Raw genomic sequence first — 27,652 nt, 5'->3', positions numbered from 1 at the left:
ATCCCAGGCAAGGGGCACAGCAGAAGGCCTGGATTCCAGAAGGTGGGAAGGTCATCTGGGAAACACTCAGGCATCTGGAAGCCATTTCTAGATAGCCTCTCAGATCGCATAGGGGAGACTGCCTCCATCTGCTTTACAGATGGGGACACTGCGGGGTTTGGAGGCCGAAAGGGCACCGGAATCATATCTCTACACCCAGACTGAGCGCTGAAGGACGAGCCTGCTTGTCTTCTGCGGGCCTCCACGTGGCGTGGTGCCTGTGGCCGATCGAAAGGGTACGACGGTGCCCATACCCGCCAACAACCCGGCTGCTGGAGAAAGATCACCAGCTCAAAAACGGGGAGGCTGAGGGCGGCCACCCCCGCCCCAGCAGCTCCGCCTCCCGATTCACGTGACATTCCGCCCCGCACAGCCATGGCGGTTTAGGTCCAACGAGAACGATACTCCTATTGGACAGTCAGAAGGAGGCCCGCCTTCTAATGGAGCCTCTGCGCACGCGCAAGGTCCTTTGGCCAATGAAGAGCCGATAGGCTGTCCGTGTCGCGTCACTTCCTCCGCCCCTGTTTCCAGGGATAAGAAACCCTGCGCCGAGAGTTCATTCTTTCCCAGGCGGCTGCCGAAGATGGCGGAGGGGCAGGTGGGGTTTCGCGCGTGCCGGTGTGGCATGGGCTGGGCTGGGTCCAGGCTGCAATGGGGTCCGACTCTTCCCATTTCTCGTGTTTGTGTTTTGCAATTCAAGCTCAATAGTTAAGCAGAACGAGAGGCTTTTAGGTTCCGGGGAATTTGCAACGAGGAATAGGAGATACTGGGTTTGTGTCTGGACTGGTTAACATGCGGCACCGTTGCTTCCCGAGGGCACTGGTAGGGGCTTTCAGATCTGGAAGAGTTATTTTAAAACTAGGCCTCGTTTCCCGTGATCTCATCCTGGCCTTGGTCAAATTGGGCCCGTGTGTCCCCAGCAATCGGGAACCACGCGGAAAGCGGCCGGAATCCTCGGCGCGATGAAAAGTCAAGGATTGGCCAAAATGGAGGGTCTTTCAACCTCTCACGCGAGTGCTGTCAGGGTTCTCTGCAGCTCTGGGTATTTGGTACGGAATCTTTAAGCAGCTAGGAACGAATTGCTCTTCTCTCGTACTTTTGGGGTTGATGTATGTCTGGAAAGCCCGTTGCTGCTAGAAGCAAATCTGTGACTGACAAAAGGCTCCAGGGCCCTGAGACATTATTTTAACCACCTGAGGCCCTTGGGAAGACAGCAGAAGCTTAGGTCTGAGTGCCCTGGTTCTTTGTATAACTGTCAGAAGGGAGGGGGTGGCTTTGGAAAGGGTATCCATATGAATTTCATATAATGGATCTGTGAAGAGGAAGGAAAAACTCCAGGATTGGCGCCAGGCAGGTCGTAGAGTTCTCCCAACGTGTGTTCTGCGTTTACGATGTGCCTGCCACAATTTGCATTGTGTAATTCAGTTAACTTATAACTGTGTTCCCGAGATGTTAACTCTCATCTTACCGATGAGGGAGATGAAGCGTGGAGAGTTGGAGATTTTTGGCCAAACTCACACTGTCAGGAAGTCTAGCTTTAAATTCTGCCTTCCAACATCAGGAAGTATATAACAAGCCTTGGTATAAGAGTGGGAACTCTATTCATGGTGAAGAAGCTGAAGATTGGGGTTTGAGGAGTTGGCCCGGGGATGCACAGCAGATCCAGCATGGGCTTTGTCTGTTCAACCTTGTCTCATTCTCTCTGAGTTGGTGTTCTTTGCAATAGTTAATGCTAGAAACTAGTTTACATTTGATACCTGCGGAGGGTAAGTTCTAACCTGTAGGGGACATTGTTGCTAGTCCAGTCTTGCTTCAAATCCTACCTTGGCCTCTGCCTTCAGACTTAACGTGGGTATAATAATTGCTGCCTGTCAAGCAGAGACATAGGGGCAGTTCTGTGGTGTCTTAGTCTGCTCACATAAATCCTGAGACACTTGATTTCTTCATTTATAAAGGGAGCCTTGGGTCCTGGTTGCTGGGTCTGCTAGCTGGGTGGGGGGCACCTGGAGTACATGGTGAAACAAGCAGGTAGAAAGCATTAGGTGCCTCTAAGTCCTCACCCTGTCTCCAGCAGGTCCTAGTACTCGATGGCCGAGGCCATCTCCTCGGCCGCCTGGCGGCCATCGTGGCCAAGCAGGTGCTGCTGGGTAAGTCTGCCCTCTGCCCGCCGCAACCCCCTAACATGAGCTCTGACCCAAGGTCAGTGATGAGCAACAATCACCATCTTTCGTTTGAGTCTCACGACCATGAGATCAATCCCATGCACCGCTCTGAGACCTGCTAGCTACTGCCTTCTGTGGACTTAGCCCAGGACAAAATATTCTTTCCTGTTGGGCTAACTCAAGCACAAGTCCAGCTCTGCCAGTTACTGCTCTGTGGCTCGGAGCGAGAGGCCTCCCTGCCGGGGCCTTGGCTTTTGTGCATTGCGGTGAGTTCCATGCAGAGGAGGATCCCCTTGTCCGGGTCCTCGGCAGTAACTGCAGGCAGGTGGTAGTCAGGTGTAGGGAGAGCCTTCAGTATTTCCTGATCTTTGCGCCCTTGATTGTCTCACTTTCCTTTCTCTCTAGGCCGAAAGGTGGTTGTCGTGCGCTGTGAGGGCATCAATATTTCTGGCAACTTCTACCGGAATAAGTGTAAGTTAAGGCATAGGAGAAGGGCTGGAGAGATGGCTGTGAGGTGCTCAGGCTTCCTGGGCTCTGAAAACAATCCCCCAAGGGGAAGTCTCGTTTGAGTCCCTGGACAGGCCCTTGGGAGTGTGGGCATGTCCTGGAAGAAGTTAGCATTTGGCTGGGGACTGAGGCCTCACATTCTGCCCTCTCCTTAGTGAAGTACCTAGCCTTTCTTCGCAAGCGGATGAACACCAACCCATCCCGAGGCCCCTACCACTTCCGAGCCCCCAGCCGCATCTTTTGGCGGACTGTGCGAGGTGAGCTGGGCCTGGGGGCTGCAGGTGGTGCCAGGGCGGGTGGCCAGTGATGAGGACTTCTCCCACTGTGTTCGAGTTTCCCAACCATGAGATGACTCCACATGCACTACCATCTGAGGCCACCTGCCTTCCTGCCAGGGTGAGGGTCCTCGTGAGCCCCGCTGAGCAGGCCTGCTGTCCCTCTGCCCACAGGCATGCTGCCCCACAAGACCAAGCGAGGCCAGGCTGCCCTGGACCGCCTCAAGGTGTTTGATGGGATCCCACCACCCTATGACAAGGTGAGCTAGACCAGCCCCCTGCACAGCATCCCCATGCGGGGCGTCTGTGATGATCGCCGTTACCTACATTGTTTGACCCTCATGAGAACAGCCCTGGCTGAGACGCCAGCCCAGCCAGCCTTCTTCCCTGCCTGTCTACTCCAGGTCTCTAAGCCCCTCTCCTTCTCTAACAGAAAAAGCGAATGGTGGTTCCCGCTGCCCTCAAGGTTGTGCGGTTGAAGCCCACACGAAAGGTGAGTTCAGGGTTCTCCTGAGTGGGCTTCCATGGGGCTCCCAGATCTAGTGGGGATGAGCTTAAGGTCCCCAAGACTGGCAGATGATGGCTTTTTCTCACGATGGTCTGCGGATGCCACTGTGGGCAGTGCCGATAATGCCAATGGCTTAGCTGATGCCAGGAGCCCCCCTACAGCAGGTGTGTCCCCAATTTAAGCTTGCGGGGAGAGTCTGGATTACTCCGTCCCAGGATCTTCTGGAGCTGTCAGCTGCCTTTCAGGGCCACTTTGGCCCCATCCAGGCTCCATTTCCTTACAGCCTCATCTCTTCCCCTCCACCAGTTTGCTTACCTAGGGCGCCTGGCTCATGAGGTTGGCTGGAAGTACCAGGCAGTCACAGCCACCTTGGAGGAGAAGAGAAAGGAGAAGGCCAAGATCCATTATCGGAAGAAAAAACAGCTCATGGTGAGGATGGGGGCAGGGCCTGGGCTGAGGGGACACACGCTCCCGGGCAGGGCCTGCTGGGTTCTACTTCTTGATGGGGGATGGTCTTTACCCTGAGGCCCACCCTGGAGTGGAGAGCCGGTCCCTGGGCCGAGGAGGGTCCATACAGCCACTGACCCATCATCTATCCTCTTAACCCCACAGAGGCTACGGAAACAGGCCGAAAAGAACGTAGAGAAGAAAATTGACAGATACACAGCAGTCCTCAAGACCCACGGACTCCTAGTCTGAGCCCAATAAAATTGACTGTTTATTCATCATGCTTGGCCTGGCCTGCCCTTCCTCCATCGCCGCCCTAGGATGTGGGGGACCCCAGGGGCTGCAGTTGGGGTGCCATCGGCAGCCTGGGGCTTAGGAAGCTGGGAACAGAAGGGGCGCCCAGGTCACTGTTGTTGAGGAAAAGCCTTTTTAAGTCGATAACCATTCTCAGAGCTCTGCAGGCAGTTTGCCTGTGGTTTGCTGGCTCCTGAGAGTTTAGGGGGAAAGTGACTGGACACCAGCAGTGCAGTGTCAGTATTTGCCAGTGAGCTGTGGAGCTCACTGGAGGGGACCCTACTCTCCTGTATTGTAAAGGGGGTGTCTGCTGAAGTTCCCACAAGGTCAGCTACTATACTCTGCAGCTGTTGACTGATGCATGTTTGGGGGCAGCAGAGCCGTGTGTCGCATGAGGTGTTCATTGGCGGTGTAGACTGGGAAGCCCAGCCAGGGGGTCACAGGCATCACCCTTGAGCTTTCCATGTACTTTGTGACCCGAAACTAATAAATTATTTTTAAAGAAATCTGGTGTCTTCGCAATGTGTGTCAGCTGTGGAGGCAGGCCCAGGGAAGCTCGGCCCTTGGCAAGGAAAAGGGGCTGGGAGAGGAAAATTGAGTTGAGTCACTTTACACACATGTTGGATTATAACCTGCCCCTTGTGGAAAAATTTTTAAACACTGAGGAACTTCCTGAGACTTAATTTGTTTCTCAAAAGGACCATGGCCTCTGGTGCCTGCTGTCAACCCAGGTCCCACTAAGTGGCAAAGTGGAATTGCCACCATCTTTCAAAACCAATCCTTCAGTGTGGGACAAGTGGGCTATTCGAGCATGATGCCATGCCAGGGCATTGGCTTTGTGTGAAGAAGCTTGGATAGCAGGAATCAGAAATGGGATACTGGTGTTCATACTGCTTTATAAGACCTCAAGGGAACATGAGGTCCACCAGGGGCAGTCCCTGGAAGGCTAAATGGGGCAGTTGGCAGATGCCCACCCTTGAAAGTCACCCCGGTGCCCTTTAACACCTGCCCAGGCACACCCAGTCCCCATTTTACTGTAGAGGTTTAGTCATCTAGGTGCCAGATGCAGGATCCCACACACAGCAGTCTGCTTTGACCTATGTAAGCAGATCAATACTGGAAAGAAAGCTAAGTCACACTGCCCTTGGCATTGGTGGGAAATACTGGAAGTTTTCTTATTTAGGATTACAAAATTCAAATGCCTAACGGCACAGAGAAGGCTAGTTAAATACAATGCAGATTTTACTATAGGTTGCTGGGCAAATGATAATGGACCAAGTCATTCCATGATGTTTAATCTCTCAACTGTCCAGCCTAACCACAGTGGCTTAGTTTTCAGGGAATCATCTTAACAAAAGTGTGGGCTCCCTCCCCGTCCTGGATTCCTGCTCGCCAGGGGAACTGCCTCCTGCAACCAAAAACTACACCGTTTAAATCTTCAGTTTAAGAAAACTGCGGGTTAAAACAGCACAATATAATCCCACCAAAAGCTTGATCCCTAAAAATAAATTTGGCTTTATAAAAAAGTAAAATTTCCCACTGCAAAGGACACTATTAAGATGAAGACATCTACTCAATGTTAGTCACAGGGATGAAAGATCAGAGGATACAGTCAATTCTGTCATGTCTATGTTGACAGTACACTAATGGGTAAGGATTTCGTCACGTAGATAACTTGAATCACTGTGTTGTATATTTGAAACCGATATGCTACTGTATATTCAACTATACTTCAATTTGAAAAAAAAAGACAAGCCAAAGACTGGGGGGAAATATCTGCAAACTATTTCTTGAAGGATTTGTAATCCAAATATGCACTTTTTGAATTCTCGAAATTCAATAAGGAGACAACCAAGTAAAAATTGGCAGAAATTTGAATGGACATTTCACCAACGGGGATAATACAAATGGCCAATAAGCATATGAGATGATGCTCAACATCATGGGCCATCAGAATGCAAAATGAATTCTCTGGTCATACGTTTAATTCTTCCTGTAGGACAAATACAGGGAATCAGAACCTCTGGGCCAAAGGTAGGTACAGTTTCAAAGCTCCAGTTCCATCTTAACTGGCAGCGTACAGGGAGGGTCTTATTTTAACAGGCATTTCCTTGCTTATTGGGGAGGGTGGCTGTCCCCTGGTCTATTACTAGCCTTTGCATTTCTGTTGTAAAATGCTGGTAAAATATCTGTGAAATCTGCCAGGGGCAGGGAAGTATTCCCTCAAGTTTATTACTGGACACCAAGGGTGTAAATACTGCAGGTCAAAAAATCAATGTGATGGGTTGTAACCAGTCTTACAATCATAATGAAATTGACTAGAAATGAAAAAAGTCAGTGTATTGCAGAAAGGGAAGGGAAGAGTTAAAAATTAGAAAGTGAGAGGAAACCAGGAAGGGAGGAAGAAAGGGGGAGAGAGAACTGTGGTCATAAATGTAGAATGTATTTCTTACTGTGGGTTCTGATCACAAACATTTAAAAGCTGTGGACCTAAACATCTCCAAGGGGCCCCCACCCCGAGAGTAAAGCAGTATCCCTTTGCTTTTCCCTTATCATCAAAATCTCACCAGCTCCTCAGAGCAATTTGCCAAACAATGAGCATTTGAAAAACCAGAGAGGAAATCAAACCTAATCTCACCAACTGGAGATGCAAACCACCAGGAGAGTCATGCGATTTCCCACCAGGCTTTTTTTCTAAGTAACTTTTGTACCTGGCTTAGCACACATTGTAGATAACAACTGTGGGTCCTACTTTTATTTATTTTTTTTGACTAAATATAAATCCTTTCCAACTCGTTCAAAACTCTGGAAATTATTTATTCAAAAAATAAATGATAAAGCTACTATAAGTCCACTAGGGGTAATACATACAAGGTTCTAAAAAAATGGGAAGTCTCTTCCACTTAGTGCTATCCCCACAGGGGCTGAAGCAACTAAAATAAAAAATGTGTCATTCAAAATTCCCAAAGCTGTTAGGTGTAAAAGAAATCTAAATAATTAAATTTTCAATGATTTTTTTGTAAGTTGGTGGCATTTATCTCTCTGAAATGATTACAACTTGGAAGACACCGCATATATATTTATAAGTGCACAGGCTTGTCTATAACAGAACTGTCCGGCAGAACTTTCTGCACTGGAAAAAGGTTCTAAATGTTCATTGTCCCCATATGCAAGCCGCTAGCCACATGTGGCTACTGAGCACTTGAAATCTGAAAAGTGAGGAACTGAATTTTAAATTTTATTTAATTTAAATGTAAATAACCGCCTGTAACTATTGGCTGTTATTGGACTAGAGCAGTCCACAATACTTAAAAAGATAAGAGTGCACAATTTAATCACGTAATAAGCATTAAAAAAAAATGCAGTCATGCCACAGATTGTCAGTAAACATTGACTGGGTCACGCTACGTGCCTCTTGTTTTGTTATTTGCCTTGTCCACGTGTAAATTCGGCTGAGAACAGTGAAAGGGTATCACGCCGCGACCCTCCTTACCCAGAACGACTCAGGAGACACGGGCCCACGGAAGAGACTTTATTATCTGAAGGAGAGAGTGGCTGGCCCAGACGGGGGTGGGGAGAAGAGAGAGAGAGAGAGAGAGAGAGAGCGGGGAGAGCAGGGGGACAGAGAGACAGAGACAAAGAGAGAGAGAGACACAGAGACACAGAGACAGAGACAGAGAGGGCTGCAGCGTGGTGCCTTTTATTGTGGCGGATCCGCTCAGCCTGTTGCTTTGGGGGAGGGCCAGGATGTTAGAGGTAAGGCGGGTAAACCCCAGGCAAGCCCAGGCATAATTCTCACCGGCTTCTGTGCTTGGGACCATGGGGCAAGTGGAGGGATAAATTACTGTATTTTTACAAACAGAACAGTCTGGAAGGCACATTGGAAGCTGGTAACAGATGATAACGGTTGCTTCTGGGGAGGGAAATGATATGGGTGTCTGGGAAGAAGAGCGAGAGAGTAATCTTTCCCATCTACTTTTTGTACTTTTTGAATTCTGTACCACATGCATGAAAACACCTATTCTGAAGTAAGTATAAATTTAAAAAAGAAAAAGTGAACTCGTGCTGGCCATCTTTCCATTTCCAGATTGATCAACCTACTTCATGTCCGTATCCCATGGTGGGGCTGCATGGTTTGTCCATCCGCCTATTGGTGGGCATTTTGGCGTAGCTCATTCTCCTCCATTCACTCATTTGGTCAGTTATTCAACAAACAGGAATTGAGCACCTACTAAGTGGCAGTTGCCAGAAGCCCTGGAGAATGAAGCAGACAAAAATTCCTGCTCCCATTCCAGTGGGGAAATAGATACAAAGCAGAAATAAGAATACACAAGCAAGTTAAATCCAGCCAGTTAGCAATGGTATCAAGGAAATCACACTCTTATTAACAGGGGGTCACCAGGTGGAGGGCATGGGAGGTTCCACGGGAGCCCGGGAGGTGAGGCACTGGAACAACGCATTCAATGTGGACGGGAAAGCAAGTTAAAAAGTCCCAAGGCATTGGAGAATCTACATGCTCTAGAAACAGCAAGGAAGGAGGGAATGGGGGCGGTGTTCAGGTGCAGGAATGTAAAATAAAGATGAGCTCATCTCAGAGGGTAGAAGTATTTAAATGTGGCCTGGGCACCACTGCCTATGCTACAACATAAGCACACAAATTCAGAGCGAGGGTTTGGACACTGGGACAGCAATACGCCAAGGTTTTCTATGCCAGGTGAACGTGAAAAACGTTTAAACCTGGGCCTTGTCGTTTTTGTTTACAATTTAGTTTTCCTATTAATTCCTTGTTATTGTCTTTTACGAGAACATTGGTCCATGACAAGTTGCAAATTTTTAAAATGGGTCCTTCATCACGGATCAGGAAACAACAATTCAGAGGTTTGCTGGAGCACACATGAAAAGTCCTCACCAGACAGGTGAAAAAAGAAAAACAGCTCGTGTTTTCTTCCAGCACTTTTATGGTTTCATCCCCTGCCCCCAATTAATCTCTGCTCATCAAAAATTAGTTTTGGCATAAAGGAGGAGGTAGGGATCCAACTTAATGTTTTTTCATACAGCCACATAATTGTGCTAACATAAAATCATTGAAAGTATTATATATTCCCTCTGGATTTTAACTGCATCTTGCATTATACGCTAAATTCTTCTCAAAGAGTTGAATCTATTTTTGGACTTCCTAGGAGGTATACTTTAAATCTGTACACTGGAAAAATGAGCTTTTAACGTTTACATAATATTTGCTTAAATATTTACATTGAAGAAATCAACTTCTTTTTAAAATTGTTTAACATATCCACACAAATAAAATATACTAGGATTTATTTTTAAATGACTAATTCACAGGCAGTTTGGAGCAGAGTTAAACACAGTTTAAGTGTGTATGTCGATTATCAACTAGTGCATCTTTGTATGCTGAATTGGGACAAACTAGAAAAAGCCTAAATTTGAAGTCTTTGGTGCATCTGAGGTCTCAGCTAGAGAGCTGGGAAAACATTGGAGGGAAGGGGGTAGTGTCTTTCTGGGTTTTAGTTTGTAGCTTTATTATCCATGAGTATTTCTAGGTTTGACACCTTCCCCACCTGCTGTACAATTTAAGAGGCGATTCACCCAAGAGGAAAGAGCCTAGGCCTCAGATACTTCTGGGCTTATTTCCTGATTGCTTTGGCTGAATGTGTGACCCTGAGAGGTGACCCCTCCTCCCTGAGGCTCAGCCTCCTCTTCTGTAAAATGGGGTAATAGCAGTAACTCCTATGAAGTGGGGGGAGAAGCTGAACATGCCTTTTAGAAAAAGGGAATAACAGTGGACAAGGTAACACTCAAATAAATTAGACCAAGACTTAACTAAGGGAAGAGGCATGAGACACCTATCGGTGCCAAGGTCTGGAGTTTGAAATCTTGCAACAAGGTTCAAGTCAGCTAGGGTATGGACAGCTATCAGGGTAGGCTTGAGACATTGGGCTGTTGTCACCATTGTGTGGCACAGGGCCAGGTACACAATAGGTGCTCAGTAAGTGTGAGCTAAATATAAAGAAGGAGTCAAGGATTTTTTTTTAAAGTAAGTTAAGAACTTTGGAGTCAGACAGCCCAGGTTAAATTCCCACCTGTGCCTCTCATTTTCTGTAAAACCTGGATCAACTGTGCCTCAGTTTCCCTATCTACAAAATGGGAATAACAACAGGAACATCTGTGGATAAAATGAGAGAGTTCCTGTGGCCAGGATTCTCACCTGGCCCTGTTTGACTAGCTCACTGCACAGCCATGGGCAGGCAATACATGGCTGTTGACTCTATATAAAGAGCTCCACGCAGTGCTCTGGGAGCGACATGGTGGCAGGGCTGCAGGCTGCAGGCAAGCAGAGCAGAGGTTGGCGTGATGGCAGCTCAGAGGTCAGAGACCCAGAGGATAGCTGTGAGGGAGGCCTGGAGGACGGCTGTGCAGGACAACTGTGTGGGACGGCTGTGCGGCCAGAGGGGCCCAGAGGCAGAGACCAGCTTGCTGCATGCAGACTTGCTCTCAGTAAATGATATTCAAGTGACTGACCTGCCACCTGGAAATAAAGTTGGGTATAACCCTTTCACCCAAGAACGTTTTGCTGTCAATTTCTTTGGTCACATTGAATCCATTGCGAACTTGCCCGGGGCGGAAACCCACTGGCAAGACAACATCCTTTTAGAGTGTTAGCACAATGCCTGCCACATGGCAATTGCTTTGTGGGATTTTGTTTTCTAAGAATTTATAAAACAGTAGTTAGTATCCAGTGATAGATCTGCACTGCCCAACGAGATATCCTTTAGTTCCGTGTGGCTATTCAAATCTAAATCTAGTAAAATTAAAGTTAAAAATCCAGGTCCTCAATCGCACTCACATTTCCAGTGCCAGTGGCCACGGTGTTGGACAGGGCAAATACTGACATTTCCATCACAGCGGAAAGTTCTACAGGACCCCGCTGTTCATAGAAAATCAGCGAAAGGGCTTTTTTTTTTTTTTTCTCCAAACCATTTCTTGGGATGCGACAGAGACAACTTCCATTAAACTTCAAAAAACTCAAAAGCAGCACCCACACCAGCAAACAAGGCGGCAGCGCTGCGCATGCTCCGCAGGCCTTCCGGGTGTCCGCCCCGCAAAAAGATGGCCGTCCCCGCAGCCTACACGTACAGAGCCACGCGGTCTCCCCGAACACAGCATGAACCTACGCCCCGCAGAAAGATGACCACCTCGCTGTAACTCTCGCGACAACGTAAATGGGGCTCAAAGGTCGGCCGCGCCTTCACAAAGTGAACTGGGGCGACCAGTGCCATGATAGCTTGGCTTTCGCTAGTGTTCCCCCGGGCCCGCCTCTCTGCCCTTAACCATTATGGCGGCGTCGGTGCAGTGTCCGGGTCGCGAGCTTGGTTAGAGCTGCTCGTCAATCACAGTCGCGCCCAAGGCACCGCCCCAAACAGTGCTGCCACGCCCCTTTCGTCACTTCCTCTCTAGCCCCTGTGCAGTCAATAAGGAAACCCGGGCGCCGCCGCGACTTTCTTTTTTTCAGGCGGCCGGGAAGATGGCGGACATACAGGTATGGGCTCGGGGCTGGTGCCCAGGCTGCGGGACCCACCTTGGGCTTCAGGGGCGTGTCCTGGAGAGCGAGATCCCGCGCTCCAGTTTGGGGGCTAATTCCGGGTGCCCTCCATTTCCAGGGGATTAATTCGGGCATTAGGTGAGTGTGCGTTAATCCAGATTAGCGCCTTTTTGAGCCCGCGGCCCTGCACTTGGGGTTTAATAGAGGTCCAAGCCTCTTAAGAGTTATCTTCTAAAAACTAAAGACTTACGGGGTGATTTTCTGGAAGCTTTGGGCTTTATAGGGTTAATGCTGTGAGAACTGAGTCCTAAGGGTTAATTCAGGGAGCCTGTTATTTTGGTACTTAATTTGAAGCCGCGTATTTTAGATAAAGAGTGAGTCCTGGGTGGGTGTCCTTGCGTCTTGGAGACTAGTCCTTGGTGAAAGGCGTCCTGGGTGTTAAAGGGATGATTCTGTATTTCTGGGTTTTAAGGGGTGAATTCTGCAGGCTGTGGGAGGTGTTTTTGAGAATAAATGCTCAAGTAACCTCAAGCTCAAAGTTGAGTCTGAATTGGGATGAGAGTGTTTTATAAGGTAATTCTGGGATACTGACCCTTGCCAGAGTTTGGGGAGTAAGTGCTGGAGAGGATGGGGTATAGGGGTTCCTAGGAAGGTTTCCAGGCCAGGTAGCATCCTGCTGCAGGCCTGTGGTGCTCACCAGCTTCCTCCCTGTAGACTGAGCGCGCCTACCAAAAGCAACCAACCATCTTTCAAAATAAGAAGAGGGTTCTGCTTGGAGAAACTGGCAAAGAGAAACTTCCCCGATATTACAAGAACATCGGTCTGGGTTTCAAGACACCCAAGGAGGTATGGGGACCCTTAAAAGAAAGACTGAGACTTTTGTATCCCAGCACGTGTGTCCAAGCCCAGATGCCCTGCGCACATCTGAGTGGCTGCTCCTGGGGCTGCTGGGAATTGTAGTTTATGTCCCTGAGGTTACACCCCCTATTCTTTTCAGGAACTGCTAATTCAGAGCTCATTGCCGTGTATTTCTTTATCTTTCCAGGCCATTGAGGGCACCTACATTGACAAGAAATGTCCCTTTACTGGTAATGTGTCCATCCGAGGGCGGATCTTGTCTGGTGAGTGAGAATCCCTGGGGACATGGGTTCAGATTCCCAGGACTGAGGGAGGAGGGACTGGGGGCACTGGCTGGTGATGTCTGTTTTTACATGCCCACCACGTACACTGCTGAGAAAGCCACTTGGCACAGCTAATACCAGAAGTGGGGCCTCTTGGGAACCCTGCTTGGCATTCCGATTCCCAGCATGCCCTGAGCTGCCCATAGCTCACTCTCCCAGGGGCCTGACCCACAGTCTTCCCCCTGCCACCCCACCCCAGGCGTAGTGACCAAGATGAAAATGCAGAGGACCATTGTCATCCGCCGGGACTACCTCCACTACATCCGAAAATACAACCGCTTTGAGAAGCGCCACAAGAACATGTCTGTGCACCTGTCCCCCTGCTTCAGGTGAGCACAGTAGACCCCCACATAGCCCAGGCGAGCCACCCTCCCGAGGCAAAGAGGAGGCGGGTGGTCTACACTTGAGTCTCAGTGAGACAAGGGACCTGACCTGCGTGTGAATTGGATGCCTTGGCTGCTGTGTGGAGGTATTTCAGTATTTCAGTGTCGCATGAGGAGGCTCCGAGAGCTTCCAGCTCTCTCTAAAAGGGCGATGAAGGGTGGATATCTTTTGTCCTGAGAGGTCCCTGGAAGGGTCTCTGGACAGCATTGAGCCTGGTGCCCAGCACATGACCAAGGCCTGGATGGAACTGGAAATGGGAGCTTGCTTGGGCTTTCGTGGAGCCAAATCTGAGAGGCCTCAACCTGGTGACAACAAAAGAAACTCTTAGGGGTATCCTCCCAACCCCCATGACACGGCCACTACCCACCTCCACAGGGACGTCCAGATTGGCGATATTGTCACGGTGGGTGAGTGCCGGCCCCTGAGCAAGACCGTGCGCTTCAACGTGCTCAAGGTCACCAAGGCCGCTGGCACCAAGAAGCAATTCCAGAAGTTCTGAGACTGGACACCTGCCCACTGCCCCAAACAAAATAAAGTTATTTTCCCAGTGTTGAGCTAGGCTTGAGGCATCTGCTTCCTTGCTGGAGGGAGAGGCTGCCCCTGAGAATTGAGCAGGTTGACATGAAAGATGGGGATCTTTTTCATCCTCTGGGGGCAGAGGGGGGTCACATCCTGCCTCCTGTCCTCATTGCTGGGCAAGGACAGAACCCCTGTAAAGGTGCTGCCCCTCTCGGGGTCGTCTTTTGGTTCTCACCTTCTTCTGGTATGGGAATAAATCAGGCCTTCTACCTGGTGTTGGCAGCCCCACCTTGCAGTCTCTGGGGAGGAAGTGAGTGAGGGTGGAGGCCCTGGGGCTTTGAGACTCTGGTTTAGTCCCTTTCTGGCCTTGGGGAGGGGGAGGAAGCAGCAGCTACTGTGGCCTTGCTTGGGGGTTGGGTGGGCTTAGGTTCACAGCTTCCTGACTCTGAACTAGGAGGATCTTGACTTCAGACTGGGGCTCTCTGTCTCCCCTAACAGTGGAAAAGTGAGACGGGCTCCCCTATGTGGGACCCACTGTCCCCTCCTAAGTGAGTGAACTCTCTTGAGCAGGCAGGTCCTCTGCCCCGAGTCCCAGTGAGTAGCTGAGTTCCAGGTCTCAGGTTAGAGTGACTCCCTTTGCCTGAAAATCCAAGTAAGGAAATTGGCTTTGATGGCAAGTTGCATAGCGAGGCCAGAACCAGCCTGGAACCCAGCTTAATGCAGGGTCGGGTCGTAAGTGTTTAATAGGCAGCCTCTGGGGTTGGGGCTGAAGGGTAGGGACAGACCGGCTGGGGGCCTCAGGTGAAAAACAAATTCTAAGAAATGGTTGAACAACTTAAGGGAAAGATTTCCGACAGGGTTACACAGAAAAACGAGACCAGGGAGAGGTGAACAGTCGACTACACAAAGGCATTCTTTTAGAAGCTGAGAAAAATGAAAAGGGAGAGGGACTGTAAATGAGATACAAAGGTAAGTAGAGGCTCAGGATAGAGGGCTCAGCTGGACTCCAAAGGTACACAGACCACAGGTAGGGATAGGCTGTCCGGTCACAAGCAGGGGGACCTCGAGCATCACACCAGAGCATCACACCAGGACGACAGGCATGGGGTCAGAGAGGAAGGTCAGGACTTAAGGGACCAGAGATGGAGCAATCCTCACCCAAGCCACAGCCGGGAAGAGATGGACACAGCAAGATGTTGAAGTTGCCCCAGTAACTTCACCCCGTGGGGCCTGGTGCTGCTGGGATCCCCAGGTCCCTGCCCCCCATGCCTGTACCAGGGACTGAGGCCCAGCACTGGTACAAGGGTTGGGAGACAGGGCCATGAGGAGAAGAGCCACTGCTGCTTCCAGGGACACCGCCTCTGGTCCGGTCCAGGGGCTCCTTTTTACTCAGCAGGGGCAAGGGGTGGGGGTTCCTGCCAGAGGAAGTGGGGCCGCATCAAAGAGGGCAGGAAGGGGCAGGGACGGGCAGAAGGGGGGCACCGCCCCAAGCTCCAGCCTGCAAGCCTGACCCAGCCCAAGGTGGAGGGGTTAGAGACCCTGAGGGAGGGACCAGGAGGTATCTGAGGCTGCCAGGCCCCCCCACCGCAGGTGTTTCCGTTTGGGGTGGGGCTGCAGTGTTTACAACAACAGCCCAGCTCCCCTGTTTCCTCCCAGCGGTCGTTGGGGCGTCTCCTTGGCACCCCAGTGCATCAGGCTGCGGGTGGAGCCTGTGTTTGGTGTGCACTGGGGGTGGCTGGCCAGGCCTGGTGGGTTAGGTCTCAGAGAACAAGGAGAAAGACCCCCCGGGCTGCACCAGTCTGAAGAGGGATCATGACTGACAATAAAAGATGACAGTTCTAGGTCTGGGTCACAGCCTCAGCGCTCCTCTGCCCTCGGCCTGCTTCGCTCCCTCCTTCCCTCGGCCTGCCAGGCCCCACCACACTGGCTCCCTCCTCTGCGCCTTTGCGCTGGTGTGCCCTCTGCCTGGAAGGTTCTGAGCCCGGCTTTCCACCTGGCTCCGTCCCTCATTGCCTTACTCTCTCCTTCTCACCAATCTCTTTCCAAGTGACAAACCCTCCAGCCCTCCCATCCCTGCTTTATCATCCTACACAGAGAGGCCAGACCTGTGCATTGCATATTTGTGTGTTTATTGTACAAATCCCGCATGATACTGCATGGATGTTTGTTTACCTGTTGACTACTGGAATGCAAACTCAATGCACAGGGATCTCTGCATCCACAGTGACTGGACAAGCTCTAAGTTCTCCATACTTGTTCAGTGAGTGAATGAATGAACTTAAAGGTAAATCCCTACATTCTCACAGGATGGGTTTGACCTCTAGGTCTCAAGGCACAGAATAACCGGCAGCAGAGACTAGGAGCAGAAACCCCAAAAATGTAAGCATCAGGGCTGCAGGCTCCTTTCCGAATTCTAGCCCTGACACTCGTTAGCTGCATGGCCTTGAGCAGGTGACCTCCCCGCAAACCACAGAGCCTCAGTTCCCTAATTGTAAAAAAGGGAAAAATAGCCTCCCTGCCTTACTCGGGGGATGAAATATGCTCGTGTTGTTAGTTAATGGGGTAGAACTAGTTTTGATAAGTGATACTTCTTAGGGAAGAGATTATGCCGCAGCCCTGAGCCTGATTAGAGGAAGGCCCAGTGGTATCTTGGTATAGGTATAGCAGGCCCTGGGGCCTTTCAGGTGGGCCCAAGGACGAGTCTTTGGCAGCTGGCCCCAGGGGTATCCTATGGCTGTGGAATCCTGGGTCTATTACAGCAAGCCCTGGTGGTTTGGCATGGGATTTTGATTCTATTTTAGCATGCTTCTGGAATATTCTGTTGCATGCCTCTTATAGGAGGCTCCAGTGGCATTGCTATTCACAGGGAAATCAGATCCACACACAGTTGCACAGCAGGGTCCTGCCTAGGCTTATGAAGACAGCACGAGTTGGGCCTGTTAGACAAAAACAGCAGATTTGGGTGGTATCATAACGTAGCATGGCCCTGCACTTATCATAAGACCACGAAAATACTCCATTACAAGCACACTGGTAATCTTTACAGCCCCTGTGGTGGTCTATTTTGGCAGGACCTAATGATTAGGGGTTACAGTGGGGCCTTGGGGTCCTATAATAGGCACTGTTCCAATACCTGGGTTTTATCATAGTTGGCCCATGGGTATTTGCATAGCAGATAGCAGGCACCTGAGGTCTCTGAGTGGAGTACAGGGAAATTTAATTGTAGCGTGCGTGCGTGTGTGTGTGTGTGCAGCCCCACTGCCATGTTTTAGCCGTGTGTGTGTGTGTGTGTGTGTGTGTGTGTGTGTGTGTGTGTGCAGCCCCACTGCCATGTTTTAGCCATGTCCTGAGCCCATCATGGAAGAACCCTAGGGTCTAACATTATAGTAGGTCCCGGCTGTTTTACATATTAAAACAGACCTACAGTATAGATTCTGCTCGAACATTCTAGCAGGACACTAAAGCCATTCTAGAAGAGTTTTAGGGGTATATCAAATCAGCCCAGGATTATTCATTACCATCATTCATTCTGCAACTTTACTGTGCTGACGCCTGAGGATGCAAGAGTGAGCAAGGCAGGTCCAGGGGCTGGCGTGGGAGAGCTTCCTCTCTAGTGTGACCCCTGGAACCTTAGCAGCAGCCAGGGAAGGGGGCGGTGCATTAAGGGGAACAGGTATTACTACCACGCCCTACTACATGTCCCACATCAAACCTTTGTTTTGCTGAAGCCTCTCTACTGAGGTACGCACAGTTATCCCCATTTTGCAGATGAAGAAACCCAGGCTCAGAGAAGACAACCTGCAAAAGGCTTTGAACTCAGGTGTGATTGCCTCCTGAGGTCAGTAGGGGACAGTATGGCATAGGTGCAGAGAGGAGGGGCGGCTATTGAGGTGGCAATTCAAGGAGCACAACTCACCTGCCAGGGGCCGTTTTACAGTACACAGACCCCAGGGGCCAAGGCACTTCAAGGGTGAGCTTGCCCTGCAGTCTGCGTGGTCGTTTAGAAGGCACCGATGCTTCCGTTCAATCCTTTGCTTGGACGGGTTTGAAATTGAAATAAGGGGCATTTTCATTTTGCACTGGGCCACACTTATCATGTAACCCAAACCGGTCCTGCCATGGTTTCTCTTCCTTTATAACAGGCCCCTGGGGACATAGCAGGACCCCAGGGGGTCTGAGGGCACAGGTAGGGATCATTAGAGCGGGACCCTGGGGATTTGATAGGAGACAGAAGATGCTGTAATGGCCCCTGAAGACAGCAGGAGCCCAGGGCACCTAGAAGAAATTGGGCACCAGTGGGCACCCAGGCATCTTGAGGTTTTTCTTTTGTAGCAGAAAAGAGGAACATGACGGGAATGTTCAGGCAGAGCTCTGAGAGGCCTCATTGCTAAACTCTGGGGCCATTATAACAGGAAGGAGAGGAGATGAGAATGGAGATGTTCTAGCAGGCACGAGGGAGGCATTGTCTGTGACTGTGGTAGGCTGGATAATGGTCCCCTGAAGATATCTGTGCCCTAGCCCCTCAAAACCTGTGAGTATGTGACCTTATGATAAAAGGGATTTTGCAGAGATGATTAAATTCAGAATCTTGAGATGGAGAGATGATTCTGGATTATCCAGGTGGAACCAATGTAATCACAAGGGTCCTCGTAAGAGGGAGGTGGGAGGTTCACAGTCAGAGATGTAAGGATGGATTCGTCACTCAGAGAGGAGACAGGGTGCTGTACTGTCGGCTCTGAAGCTGGAGGAAGGGGCTTGAATGCAGGCGGCCTCTAGAAGCCGGAAAAGGCAAGGGAACGGATTCTCCTCTAGAGGCTCCAGTAAGAACCAGCCCTCCTGGTTCTTGCATTTCAGATGACCATCTTCTACAAGTGTAAGATCGCAAATCTGTGTGCTTTTGAGCCACTGAGTTTGTTTGGTTATTGGTTACAGATGCGGCAGGAAACCTAACAGAGTAACCTAAGACCACTGCGGAGGCCACTGAAACAAGATCCTGGGACACGTGGGTAAAAGCCTGCAGGAATTTTCCCAGAGCCCCTTGGGCCCTTTGATGGTCCTGGGAGATGCAGAAGAGCAGGCCTTTGGAATGTTTCAGCAGGACCCTGAAGACTTCATATTCATAGTAGGGCTAAGAGGCACTCAAATAGGGTCCTGCAAGGCCCAGGGAGTTTAGAAAGGACACCCCAAGGCCATTTTGGTGAAGCCTCCAGGCCACGTGAGGGAAGAGTGCACCTGTCTTAGTAGGATCCAGGGGAGAGTGTTGTAGAGCCTGGAAACACTTTATCAAAGGACTTTTGTTGGGACAAAGTGGGTATTATAGGGTCCTGAGAGGCTGAAGTGACAGTCGAAGGGACAGTATAATAGGACCAAGAAGATCTAGAGGAGATCCCCGGAGATGGGTGAAGCAGGTGCTGAAGGACAGGTGAGCAGATGTGAGCATTACGGAGGGACCTGGGCCTCTGGGAAAGCCAGGGCAGTGTGCTAGGGTCCCAGGAGCGTGGTAGCAGGACTTGGCCTTAGGGCACTAGTGGTCCTAGCACAGGCTTCTGAAGACATTATCTCTGGGTGTCAGCATACTCTCAGGAGACCCAAGAAACATGTGGGCCTGCGATTATCAGAGACCCAGGGCAGGGTAACGGGCCTCTGGTAATCATCCTGTAGGACTCCAGGGGCACCAGCGTAAAAGTTACTTATTACAGCAGAGCCATGAAGTGTGCTCTGGGGCTCCAGTGGCAGTGTGGCCGGGTGCTGGGTGAGGCCATGGGGTCTTAGGACCATCTTATTGGGCCAACAGGCCTCAGAGTGGGACTAGAGGAACATAATATTAGGAGTCAGGGAGAAATTATATGAGTTCTGGGGTGTCTTATTAAAGTAGGGCCCCCAAGTGTCTTAACATAGGGCATCAGTGGGACCCCAGGGTGATAGTTTCAAGCTCAAGTACCTGGGGTCATTGTCACAAGACATTGCTCACTTTATATCAGGGTCTAAGGAACATTACAGTAGGGCCTTTAAAATGAGAGCCCAGGGGCTGATGGGATGGTGCCTTAGAACAAAGCCAGAACCCATGGGACATAGAGTGGACGACTAGGCAAGAGCTAAGGGTGCTCTAGTAGGACTTGTGAGACATGGAAGCAGGACCTTCAGCATCATTCTAGCAGGACCCAGGGAGAATAATGAAAACGACCAGATGTTCCTCACTGCGTTGAGCAGAGTAACCATCTGTAATGGTTAGTTTCATGTGTCAATGTGGCTGGGCCACTGGGTCCACATGTTTGGTCTGATGTTACTCTGGCTGTTTCTGTAAGAGTGTCCTTGGGTGAGATTTACACCAAAATCACTGGACTTTGAGTAAAGCAGATGGCCCTCCATAATGTGGGGGAGCCACATCCAATCAGTTGAAGGCCTGAACAGAAGAAAAATGACTCCTAGCAAGAGGGAATTGTGCCAGCAGACCACCTCTGATGATCTGCAAGATCAGCTAGTCCTGGTTCTCCAGCTTGCTTGCCTTTGGACTTGAACAGCAGCTCTTTCCTGAATCCTCAGCCTGTTAACCACCCCTATCAGATATGGCACTTGCCAAGCTTCCACAATCATATGAACCAATTCCTTAAAACAAGTCTCTTTATGTATATGGATCCACACATCCTGTCGGCTCTGTTCCTTTAGAGAACCCCGACCTAGTAATTCTATTCTTGGGTATATACCTAAAACAACTGAATTTGGCTGTTCAAAAAAAACTTGTACGAAAATGTTCATAGTACCATTATTCATCAGAGCCAAAACATAGAAATGACTCAAATGACCATCAGCTAATCAGTGGGTAAACCAAATGTCATATGTGATATGATGGACTATTACTCAGCCATGGAAAGAAATGAAACAGATACATGCCACAACATGGATAAATCTTACAACAGCACGTAAGTGAAAATAGCCACGCGAAAATGCTACAATATTGTGTGATTCCGTATGAAATGTCCCAAGTAGGCAAATCCATAGAGACAGAAAGCTGATTGATGGTTGCTGGGGACTGGCAGGGGGAGGAGCTGCTCAGGGTGTGCGGGGCTTCCTTGTGGACTGATGAAACAGTCCTGGAACTAGATACCGATGAAGGCTGCATAGCCTTGTGAATGCACTTAGTGTCACTAAGGGTGAATCTAATCACAAGGCTCAGTCTCCTGCTCTTGCTTTTGTGCATTTTACCACAATAAAGCAAAAGAACGGAAGCAATAAAGCAGCAGTGTGGGCTGGGGGCAAGTGGCTGCAGGGGACTCTAGCCCTGGTAGGATATGGGGACTGTGTGCTACTGAGGTTATATCAGAAGATACTCATGCACATTCGGAGCACTTTAAGAGGACACTTGAAGGAGGAAATACAGATGTCTCTAGAGAACTTTCATTGTAGCAGGAGCTAGTGAAGGCCTGGGGGTACAATGGGGTAAGAAGGGGGCCCACACAGACCTCCAATATTCTACTCCCAAGTTTGTCAAGAATTCACTGGGTGGCTGACACCCTCAGAGCAACAGAGAAAGAGACAAAGAAAAAAAAAAAGACAAAAGTTTCGAGAGAGAGGCAGAGACAAACACTTGGAGAGAGGCTGGGCCCAGGGCCTGGGGTGTGCCCTGCAGCTGGGGGGCGGGGTTGGATATTCCTGGAGTCAGGGAGCAGTCTCCGGACAGGATATGAGAGAGGAACTGGGGTCTCCAGTCACGGGAGCCCGCTGGAGCTGCAGGCGCGGAGGGGACGTGGCTGCTGCTGCCGTGAACAGGGCTGGTGCCAGACCCGGGCGGACGGGCTGGGGCTGGGGCTCCCGGGTCCCGGGGAGGAGGGGCCGGGGGTGTGGGGGGGTGGCCGACTCCCGGGGCTGAGGGAGGAGAAAGCTGGGCTTCTGGACCCCTGGGTCCGAGGGGGGAGGAGGGCCTGGGGTTGGGGGTCCCGAGGCTGAGGGAGGAGAGGGTCGGGGCCAGGTTCTCCCGGGTCCGAGGGAGGAGCCGGCTGGAGGCCCCGACGACGGGTTCTGCGGGAACGAGGGGCCGGGCGCCCGACCGCTGGGCCCCACGGAGGGGAAGGCTGGAGGAGGAGGGACTGGGGCCCCGCATTCCCTGGCCCGCGGGAGGAGGCGGCGGAGGCGGGCCCGAGCCCCGAGAAGGGAATCTCAGCCTATCCAGGCTCTGTAATTAATTAACCAACGCGGATCAAATTAAGGGGTGAAAGTTCACGAGGAGGCGAGCGCCGTCCTCCCGCCGAGGGCCGCGGGCGGTGGCCGAGCCCCGCCGGAGCTGGGGGGCAGCGGCGGCTGCGGGCCGCCGGGTCACACGCCGCCTCCCGCCCCAGGTCTCCCGCCGAGGATGAGGGCGCCCTGGCCCCAGCCCTGGGGGCTCGGCCTCCTGCTCTTGCTTCTGCCCGGCCCGCTGCGCGCAGGTGAGGGGCCCGCGGCCGCGCCGCCGCTGCCGGGAGGGGGCGAAGGAAGCCCAGTCGGGGGCTTCGCCCGGGCCGGGCACTTCCTCCTTCCCGCGTGTTGATCACGTGCCTCTCCCTCGGTGCGGAGTCCTCGGTTAGGGGCCCACCTGTGCCCCCTCTCTGGGTCTCTGTACCCCCTCCTCTGGTCCGGCCCTCTGTCAGGGTGTCTGGCGTGCTCCCAGCCTAGGACCCCCTCATCTGCTCCCTCGCGTGTCTCCGCAGCAGAAAGCCACCTCTCCCTCCTGTACCACTTCACGGCGGTGTCCTCCCCTGCCCCCGAGACTCCTGCCTTCTGGGCATCAGGCTGGCTGGGTCCGCAGCAGTACTTGAGCTACAATAACCTGCGGGCCCAGGCTGAGCCCTGCGGGGCGTGGGTCTGGGAAAACCAGGTGTCCTGGTACTGGGAGAAAGAGACGACAGACCTGAGGAACAAGGAGAAGCTCTTCCTCGAAGCCCTTAAAGCCTTGGAGGAAGGTGAGACTCGACCCTGGGGTCTGGGTGAGGAGGGGCTGGGGGCCTGGATCCCTGGATCTGAGGGAGGAGGGGTGGGGGCCCTTGCTCTTGGGCCCTGCTCACCTGTCTGGGCATCCCAGGTTCCTACACCCTGCAGGGCCTGCTGGGCTGTGAGTTGGGCCCTGACAATGCCTCGGTGCCTGTGGCCAAGTTTGCCTTGAACGGCGAGGACTTCATGGTGTTCGACCCCAAGAGGGGCATCTGGGATGGGGACTGGCCTGAGACCCTGACCATCAGTATGAGGTGGATGCAGCAGCCGGACACAGTCAACAAGGAGAAGACCTTCCTGCTTTACTCCTGCCCCCAGAGGCTGCTGGGCCATCTGGAGAGGGGCCGAGGAAACCTGGAGTGGAAGGGTGAGCGACCTCCTGAAGGCTCTCTCCACCCCCATGCCCCAGGCCTCATCCTCTTCCCCTAGCCTCCTCTCTGGCCTCCTGACCTCCAGCCTCACTGCTGCAGTGCAGCCCCCACATGTCCCAGAGGGTCTTTCTACACCCAGAGCTATGCCCCTCTCCTGTACACAGCCCTCCCAGAGTCTTTAGGACACAGCTCAAGCTCCTCAGCCTGGCATGAGACCCCAAGTGACCTCTCTCCCTGCCTTGGCCTCACATTTCTCCATCAGCTCCACTCGGCCAGCTGGAACCACGGGAGTTCCTTGAGCTCACACCAGCCCTCCCATTTCTTTACCTTTGCCAAGCTTCTTCCAGCTGCCCTTCTGTCACAGCCAGGGAGAGTCCTCTGGCCCATGAGGCTTTGTGCTTGCCTCTTTAGGGTGCACCCCGTGCCCGTGGGACCTCCCTTACAGCGCGTATCACTCTGCGCTAACTAGTCACTGGTCTGGGGGATCCTCAGGGGCTGGAGTTAGAGCTCTTTTGTGCTCATATTCCTCACATTGTAGTCACGGCTTCCATCTCTGCCTTCAGTACAGATCATCCTCTACCCAGTAGTTAGAGGAATGTTTTAAAACATAAATGAACTACCAGCCTGCCACTACTTAAAACCATACCATAGCTCCCCACTAAGTCTCAGACTAAATTCCAAACTACTCTTGGCTTCCAAACCCCACATGGTCTGGCTGCTTTCTGCCACTGTCATTCCGCAACGCCCCAGCCATAGTGGCCTTCTCCCATCCCTCCAACACGTCAGCTTCTTTCCCTTCTCAGAGCCTTTCAACCTGCTGTTCCCTCTGCTGTGCTTCTCTTCCTTGGGATCCTGCCGTCATGGGGTCCTGGCTTTAGGTTTGACCTTGGATGTCAGCTCTTCTGCAGGGTCAAGTGTGCCCCTATCCCACCACCATTATTGTTTCTCATGGCACTCTTTTTTGTCCATTCATTCATTCATAATAGCATCTTTAATATTTTTCTTTTTTTTTTAGATGTAATTTATCTACCTAAAGTACATGGCTCAGTTATTTTATTTTTATTTTGAATTGAAGTGCAGTCAACATAATATTATATTAGTTTCAGGTGTACAATATAGCTATTTGGCATTTATATACCCCAATTAATTTTAATATATGCCTATATATGCTTGCCCTCCAGATTAAGACCTAAACATTTCCAGCACCCCAGGAGATTTCCTTGTGCCCCCTCCTATTCCGTAACTTCCAAAGGCAACAACTAACCTGATTTCTGTCACCATAGTGTTGGCCTGAATTTGACCTTCACGTGACCCTGAGCATATGCTTGTTTGTGTCTGACGTGTTTCCCTTGTGTCCCGAGACTCATTTCTGTTGTGTATATCAGTAGTTCATTTGTTTTTCTTGTTGAGTTGTATCATTTTTGAATTGCTTGTAGCTAGTTTATATACTACATATTTCCCCTGTATCCAGAAACTTGGCTGAATTCACTTATTTCTATTTATTTTTTGTAAATTCTTTTGGATCATATCATCTTTGACATGTTTATTTTCTTTTCTAATTTTAATACCTTTTATTTATTTTTCTTATTGCACTGGCTAAGATCCTCAGTACAACATTAAATGGAGTGGTGATAATGAACATCTTATATTCTCAAACTCACAGAGAAAGCATTGTAAAAGTTTTACCATTAGTATTATGGTAGTTACAAGTTTTTTTGTCGATGCCCATTGTCAAATTAAGGACATTCATTTCAACTCTAGCTGGCAAAGAGTTTTTTTGTTTTTTGTTTTTAAATGGTGCTGAATTTTATCAAATGATCATGTTAAGTCAACTTTGTATTCCTGGAATAAACTTTAATTGATGATAATGTATAATCCTTTATATAAACTGCTCAATTCTGCCTGGTAATATTCTGTTAAGGGATTTTGAGTCTATTTTCATAAGAGATACTGGCCTTGAATTCCCTTTCTTGTTACTGTCCTTGTGCGGTTTTGTTATTGAGGTTACACTGGCTTCATAAAATGTGCTGGGAATGGTTTCCTCTTTTTCTATTCTCTGGAAGAATTCATGTAACAGTGGTATTATTTCTTCCTTAGTTATTCTGAAGAATTCACCAGGGACATCATATGGACCTGGGATTTCATTTGTTGAAATTTTTAAATGTGGATTAAACATTTTTAAATAGTTAGAGGGTTACTCAAATTTGTCATTTCTTCTTGTGTCAGTTTTAGAAGGTTGTGTGTCTCAGGAACCTTGTCCAGTTCATTTGAATTTCAAATGCACTGGCATGAAATTTTTCATGATATCCTCTTACTGTCTTTTAGTGACTGTAAGGTCTGTCTTATTTTCCCTCTTCATACTCTGTTTCTCTTTCATTTATTTGCTGACAAATATTTGTCTCTCATTAGAACATAATCTCCCTGAGGACAGGGACTTTTGTCTGTCTTGTTCACTGCTGTGTCGCCAGTGCTTACAAGGGTGCCTTGCATGTGATAGATGCTCAGTAGGTGTCTATGGTAGGAAGGAATGAGTGAAAGATGATTACCTCACTGTGGATAGGTTGGGTCTCTGTCCCCCTGGGAAGATCCTCTTCCCCTACTACTATATTCTCCAGGCTCAGCACAGTTCAGAGCACATGGTGGAGCCTGCTGGGTATAGTGGTATGTCCTGTGCAGCTCTGAACTGGGCTCAGCCCTGGGGGTTTGTGGGCATGGGGCTTAGGCCTGTCTGCCTGTTTTCTGCAGAGCCACCCTCTATGCGCCTGAAGGCCCGGCCGGGCAGCCCCGGCTTTTCTGTGCTCACCTGCAGTGCCTTCTCCTTCTACCCACCGGAGCTGCAACTGCGATTCCTGAGGAATGGGCTGGCAGCGGGCTCTGGCGAGGGCGACCATGGCCCCAATGGTGACGGCTCCTTCCATGCCTGGTCATCACTAACAGTCAGAAGTGGCGACGAGCACCACTACTGCTGCCTGGTGCAGCACGCGGGGCTGGCCCAGCCACTCACTGTGGAGCTGGGTGAGGGCCTGCTTGGCGATGATGCTCCATATTTCTGGTTGCCTTTATCTCTCTGCTTCAGCCTCCTTCCCGAGGTTGACCACCTTCCACCCCACTGCTGTTAGTTCTCCTTCAGTCTGACTGCCTTGTGGCCCATTCCTGCCAATTCTTCCAAAGCCTCACAGCCTTCCGCCTTGTGTTGCTTGCTCTCCCCTGACCACCTTCCATCCTGCTGCTGGTCTTTGGAGTCTGACCATGTGGTGTCTGCTGCTGCCACTCCTCGCCAAGACTGACCATGTACTGCTCTGCTACTGCCAGTCCTCTCTGAGTCTGACTTGCTGCTGCTCTGTGCCCACCTCTCCTTTCTGAGTTGGAACACCAGCTACCACAGGTCCGTTGGCTAATGTGACTGGGACCCCTCTTGCCATGGCTGGTCCTTACATCCAACATGGGGGCATTCTGCCCAAACCCAGAACAGAGCCGACCAGCCTTACCTCTGCTCACACCCACTTCCAGAGGTTGCAGAGGTTGGGAGGGACTGAGAACCCCCAGGGACTTGGACGGGGCGGAGGGTCCATTTAATAACTCGTGGCATTTTCTGGCTGCAGAATCACCAGCCAAGTCCTCGGTGCCAGCGATTGGAATCGTGGTCGGCCTCTTGCTGCTTATGGCAGCAGCTGCAGGAGGAGCTCTGCTGTGGAGACGGATGAGGAATGGGCTGCCAGGTGTGGGGCAGGAAGAGGGAAGGGCTTCCAACAGAGGGATAGAGACCTCAAGAGAGGGAGATACAGACCTGGGGGGACAGATCTAGACAGAGGGACAGAGATGCGGAGTGGGGGACACAACTGGAGCAGGGAGCGAGACCCCGAGGGGGACAGAAACCCCCAGTAAAGTATGACAGAGAGACAGACAGACACACACACACACACACACACACAGGAGAGGGGCAGAGGCACAGATTCAGAGATTCTGATGACCTCCCCACTTCCTCTTTCCTCAGCTCCTTGGATCTCTCTCCGTGGGGACGACATAGGAGCGCTCCTGCCCACTCCTGGCCTGCCCAAGGATGCTGACTCTTAGGATAAAGTGCCTTCCCAGCAACTGCCAGATCGTTATCCCCCATCCTGGCTGCTACGAGCTATTGTGGTCAGGCCCCTTTCATGCTGTGAGACCTCCAAAATCCTGGTATTTCTGAGCCTTCAGAAGGAGTGCTGGGCCCAGTGTCCTCCCTTGGTATTTCTCCTGTGGTCTGCCTCATTTTCCCCTCCTGATGTACATGGCTCTTTTCTACCTCCCCTTATAACATGAGTTTGGGCCCGAATCGTTGTGTCCTCATCATTTCAACTTTTAGGCAAGGGAGGTAAGGGAATGGGTTGGGGGAATAAATGGTGTAAGCCTGGGCCTTCAGATCTCTTCTGAGGCTAACGGGTTGCCGTGGTGGTATCTGCC

General features: G+C 50.8%; 3 protein-coding genes and 5 non-coding genes across 10 annotated transcripts; all 8 read left to right on the top strand.

The window, feature by feature from the left end:
* The first annotated feature begins 552 nt into the window (after nucleotides 1-552).
* RPL13A (ribosomal protein L13a) lies at nucleotides 553-4,219 on the top strand. Of its 2 annotated transcripts, none has more exons than XM_017665589.3 (8): nucleotides 553-637; nucleotides 2,114-2,186; nucleotides 2,607-2,672; nucleotides 2,864-2,965; nucleotides 3,158-3,243; nucleotides 3,417-3,476; nucleotides 3,798-3,920; nucleotides 4,104-4,219. In XM_017665589.3, exons 1-8 carry the CDS (start codon nucleotides 623-625, stop codon nucleotides 4,188-4,190), a joined length of 612 nt encoding a protein of 203 aa, XP_017521078.1. In that variant the 5' UTR covers nucleotides 553-622; the 3' UTR covers nucleotides 4,191-4,219. The 2 variants fall into 2 exon arrangements, with proteins under 2 accessions (XP_017521078.1, XP_017521077.1); XM_017665588.3 differs by having other exon boundaries at nucleotides 568-637; nucleotides 2,111-2,186.
* LOC118970129 (small nucleolar RNA Z195/SNORD33/SNORD32 family) lies at nucleotides 2,236-2,319 on the top strand. Its single transcript, XR_005057936.1, has one exon. It is a non-coding gene; the product is annotated as a small nucleolar RNA Z195/SNORD33/SNORD32 family (small nucleolar RNA).
* On the top strand, nucleotides 3,005-3,088 carry LOC118970128 (small nucleolar RNA Z195/SNORD33/SNORD32 family). The gene has a single exon (XR_005057935.1). It is a non-coding gene; the product is annotated as a small nucleolar RNA Z195/SNORD33/SNORD32 family (small nucleolar RNA).
* On the top strand, nucleotides 3,282-3,351 carry LOC118970130 (small nucleolar RNA SNORD34). Its single transcript, XR_005057937.2, has one exon. It is a non-coding gene; the product is annotated as a small nucleolar RNA SNORD34 (small nucleolar RNA).
* LOC118970131 (small nucleolar RNA SNORD35) lies at nucleotides 3,555-3,641 on the top strand. Its single transcript, XR_005057938.1, has one exon. It is a non-coding gene; the product is annotated as a small nucleolar RNA SNORD35 (small nucleolar RNA).
* A 7,414-nt stretch (nucleotides 4,220-11,633) lies between the features above and the next one.
* On the top strand, nucleotides 11,634-13,912 carry RPS11 (ribosomal protein S11). The gene is made up of 5 exons (XM_017665539.3): nucleotides 11,634-11,790; nucleotides 12,508-12,639; nucleotides 12,839-12,914; nucleotides 13,174-13,303; nucleotides 13,734-13,912. The coding sequence occupies exons 1-5, from the start codon at nucleotides 11,776-11,778 to the stop codon at nucleotides 13,855-13,857; spliced, it is 477 nt and encodes a 158-aa protein (XP_017521028.1). The 5' UTR covers nucleotides 11,634-11,775; the 3' UTR covers nucleotides 13,858-13,912.
* LOC118970126 (small nucleolar RNA SNORD35) lies at nucleotides 12,983-13,058 on the top strand. The gene has a single exon (XR_005057933.2). It is a non-coding gene; the product is annotated as a small nucleolar RNA SNORD35 (small nucleolar RNA).
* An 8,169-nt stretch (nucleotides 13,913-22,081) lies between the features above and the next one.
* On the top strand, nucleotides 22,082-27,524 carry FCGRT (Fc gamma receptor and transporter). Of its 2 annotated transcripts, none has more exons than XM_037005918.2 (6): nucleotides 22,082-22,297; nucleotides 22,562-22,810; nucleotides 22,930-23,205; nucleotides 25,955-26,224; nucleotides 26,812-26,928; nucleotides 27,204-27,524. In XM_037005918.2, exons 1-6 carry the CDS (start codon nucleotides 22,225-22,227, stop codon nucleotides 27,281-27,283), a joined length of 1,065 nt encoding a protein of 354 aa, XP_036861813.2. In that variant the 5' UTR covers nucleotides 22,082-22,224; the 3' UTR covers nucleotides 27,284-27,524. The 2 variants fall into 2 exon arrangements, with proteins under 2 accessions (XP_036861813.2, XP_017521042.3); XM_017665553.3 differs by having other exon boundaries at nucleotides 22,559-22,810.
* Nucleotides 27,525-27,652: the final 128 nt, after the last annotated feature.

The sequence above is a fragment of the Manis javanica genome, chromosome 17 (genome assembly GCF_040802235.1).
Source record: "Manis javanica isolate MJ-LG chromosome 17, MJ_LKY, whole genome shotgun sequence".
Lineage (NCBI taxonomy): Eukaryota > Metazoa > Chordata > Mammalia > Pholidota > Manidae > Manis > Manis javanica.
Note: the sequence above shows the minus strand (reverse complement) of the source record. Positions and strands in the feature narration are given on the sequence as shown.

Excerpts from the sequence above, each read along its gene's own strand:
- RPL13A (XM_017665588.3), top strand. Across the intron at positions 2,966-3,157 it reads CTTTTGGCGGACTGTGCGAG|GCATGCTGCCCCACAAGACC; the intron begins GTGAGCTGGGCC and ends CTCTGCCCACAG. Across the intron at positions 3,921-4,103 it reads GGAAGAAAAAACAGCTCATG|AGGCTACGGAAACAGGCCGA; the intron begins GTGAGGATGGGG and ends TTAACCCCACAG.
- RPS11 (XM_017665539.3), top strand. Across the intron at positions 12,915-13,173 it reads CCGAGGGCGGATCTTGTCTG|GCGTAGTGACCAAGATGAAA; the intron begins GTGAGTGAGAAT and ends ACCCCACCCCAG. Across the intron at positions 13,304-13,733 it reads CACCTGTCCCCCTGCTTCAG|GGACGTCCAGATTGGCGATA; the intron begins GTGAGCACAGTA and ends CCACCTCCACAG.
- FCGRT (XM_017665553.3), top strand. The coding sequence starts at position 22,225 with ATGAGGGCGCCCTGGCCCCAGCCCTGGGGGCTCGGCCTCCTGCTCTTG. Across the intron at positions 22,811-22,929 it reads CCTTAAAGCCTTGGAGGAAG|GTTCCTACACCCTGCAGGGC; the intron begins GTGAGACTCGAC and ends TGGGCATCCCAG. Across the intron at positions 23,206-25,954 it reads AGGAAACCTGGAGTGGAAGG|AGCCACCCTCTATGCGCCTG; the intron begins GTGAGCGACCTC and ends TGTTTTCTGCAG.